The sequence below is a fragment of the Apaloderma vittatum genome, unplaced genomic scaffold, assembly GCF_000703405.1.
Source record: "Apaloderma vittatum isolate BGI_N311 unplaced genomic scaffold, ASM70340v1 scaffold29869, whole genome shotgun sequence".
Classification (NCBI taxonomy): Eukaryota; Metazoa; Chordata; class Aves; order Trogoniformes; family Trogonidae; genus Apaloderma; species Apaloderma vittatum.
This window is the reverse complement of record NW_009736401.1, coordinates 2,637-4,668: the sequence shown is the minus strand read 5'-3', so window position 1 is coordinate 4,668 and position 2,032 is coordinate 2,637. Positions and strand designations below refer to the sequence as shown.

At 56.3% G+C, this 2,032-nt stretch overlaps 1 protein-coding gene across 1 annotated transcript in view; it reads right to left on the bottom strand.

Annotated features, from left to right (window-relative positions):
- The window catches only part of OPRD1 (opioid receptor, delta 1), a gene marked incomplete at its 5' end in the record, with an annotated part of 1,482 nt that extends 419 nt beyond the window's left edge, over window positions 1–1,063 (bottom strand). Inside the window, 3 exon segments of the mRNA XM_009876964.1 lie at window position 1; window positions 3–138; window positions 714–1,063. The exon segment at window position 1 is cut by the window's left edge and continues 419 nt beyond it. Coding sequence (XP_009875266.1) covers window position 1; window positions 3–138; window positions 714–1,063 — 487 coding nt within the window.
- Between the last annotated feature and the right edge of the window lie 969 nt (window positions 1,064–2,032).

Genomic DNA, 2,032 nt, shown 5'->3' with positions numbered 1-2,032 from the left:
GAAGGATCATCAGCCCGTAGCAGATGGTGATGACCAAGATGGGGACCATGAAGGCAAAGATGAAGACGCAGATCTTGGTCACGGTGTCCCAGTAGATGGGAGGATTGGGAAACTGGAGCGTGCACAGAACCATCCCATCTGCAGGAGAGAGGACGGAATGGCCTAAGCTGGAAGGGACCTTAGAGATCATTTTAATCCAACCTCCCTGCCGCCAGGGATGCCGCCTCTCGACTAGATCAGGCAACACATGGGGACCGAACGGGAATTGAACCCGCAACCTTGGTGTTGTTAGCGCCACACTCAACTGACTGAGCTAAGATCAAAGAGGGGCCGGCAGAGTGTCTGCTATGAGAACCGCCTGCTTGCTGCTCCGTCGTGGCTGGGCACGTCCATGCTTGTTAAAACGCACGGAGATGCCCACTTGCTCTTTGCAGAGACTCCCCAGGAGCTTTGTCCCACCAGCCCCTGCCCACAGGGTGATGAGGGGATATCGTGGTTGCTCTGGCCCCGGGATTTGTTCCCTGCAGAGCCTCCTGGATCACCCCCACTCTGTCTCCTGCTGTGAGGGGCACATCCCCATGTCCCCATGGATGGAGGGAGGGATGCCCAGCACTGAGCTCAAACCTGCTACAGGACCGGGTGACTTGGGTTTGCCAAGTCCGGGATGGACAGATGGGACAGGAGGGGACCTATTCCCAGAAGCCACCACTTGCCTTTTGACTTGGTGACCGCCATGACCATGATAGGCACCCCGATGAGGGAGGAGAGCACCCAGATGCAGACGTTGATGATCTTGGCCTTGGCCGGCGTGCGGAAGTCCAAAGCCTTGACCGGGTGGCACACGGCGACGTAACGGTCCACGCTCATCATGGTGAGGGTGAAGATGCTGGTGAACATGTTGTAGTAGTCGATGGAGAGCACGACTTTGCAGAGCAGCTCCCCGAAGGGCCACGTCTCCATCAGGTACTTGGCGCTCTGGAAGGGCAGCGTGCTGGTGGCCAGCGCGTCCGCCAGGGCCAGGTTGAAGATGTAGATGTTGGTGGCCGTTTTCATCTTAGTGTACCTGGGGGTGGCAGAGGAGGGAGCGAGAAGCTGACTTACCGGGCCCAGACGTGTGCGCGCTCAATGCACCGAGCAGGGAGTGCAGCCTGGCCTCTCCTGGCTTCTCACGAGCGGAGTGCAGCCTGGCCTCTCTTGGCTTCTCACGAGCTGCCGTCACCCTTGGTGGGCAAAGGTACGTGCTTGTGACGTGGCTCAGCGCCTTTCCAGATGGACCAGGGAGCGTGTCGAGAACATCCCTGTGCTCGTGTGTGGGTCGAGCGTGCCCGAGCACAGGGGTGTGCTCACCTGCGCTGAGCTGGGACCTTACCGAGCACCTACAGAAGCGGTTCTCCCTTACCTGATCGAGGAGGTGACACTCATTCTTGTGGCTGCCTTTATCCAAAGGGAATCTGAAGAAATTTTCAGGAGAAATTCACTTCTCCAATTACATCGATTTACTCCATTTCCCCGAATCGGTTGCACAACTCCCTTTACCTCCTGAAACCTCCGTTATCTGATTTTCCACCCAGTAAATCGTGATTATCTAGCTTGCTTCCCTGTCGAGTTTACTTGCAGAAATTGGATCGATTACCCCCGGAAAGAGGCCGTCTGGAAGCAGCCCAATTAGCCTGGCTACTGCTCCAGGCTCTTGGGGAAGCCTGCCTGCCTCAGCCACGACACTCGCCTTGCCCCAGCACAGGTCGCTCTGGTCCTTGTCACATCACGGTAAGAGAAACTCTTGGTTCCGAGCACCAAAACCCTGCTTGAAGGGGTGAGATGTCATTTCATTCTGGTGGTTCTGCAATATATCGTGGGGTTTTTTTCCCTTGGCTGGGGTCAGAGCTGCACCAGCAGCTCATCCCCCCCTTCCTTCCAGCAAGGCGACGTTGCTCAGAGCATCCTCCACAGTCCTGAGCTTGTTCAGTAATTAAAGTGTCAGTTTGAACACAAGTATCTCTGCCTGTAGCACCCCCAAAAAGAGCTCAATTTG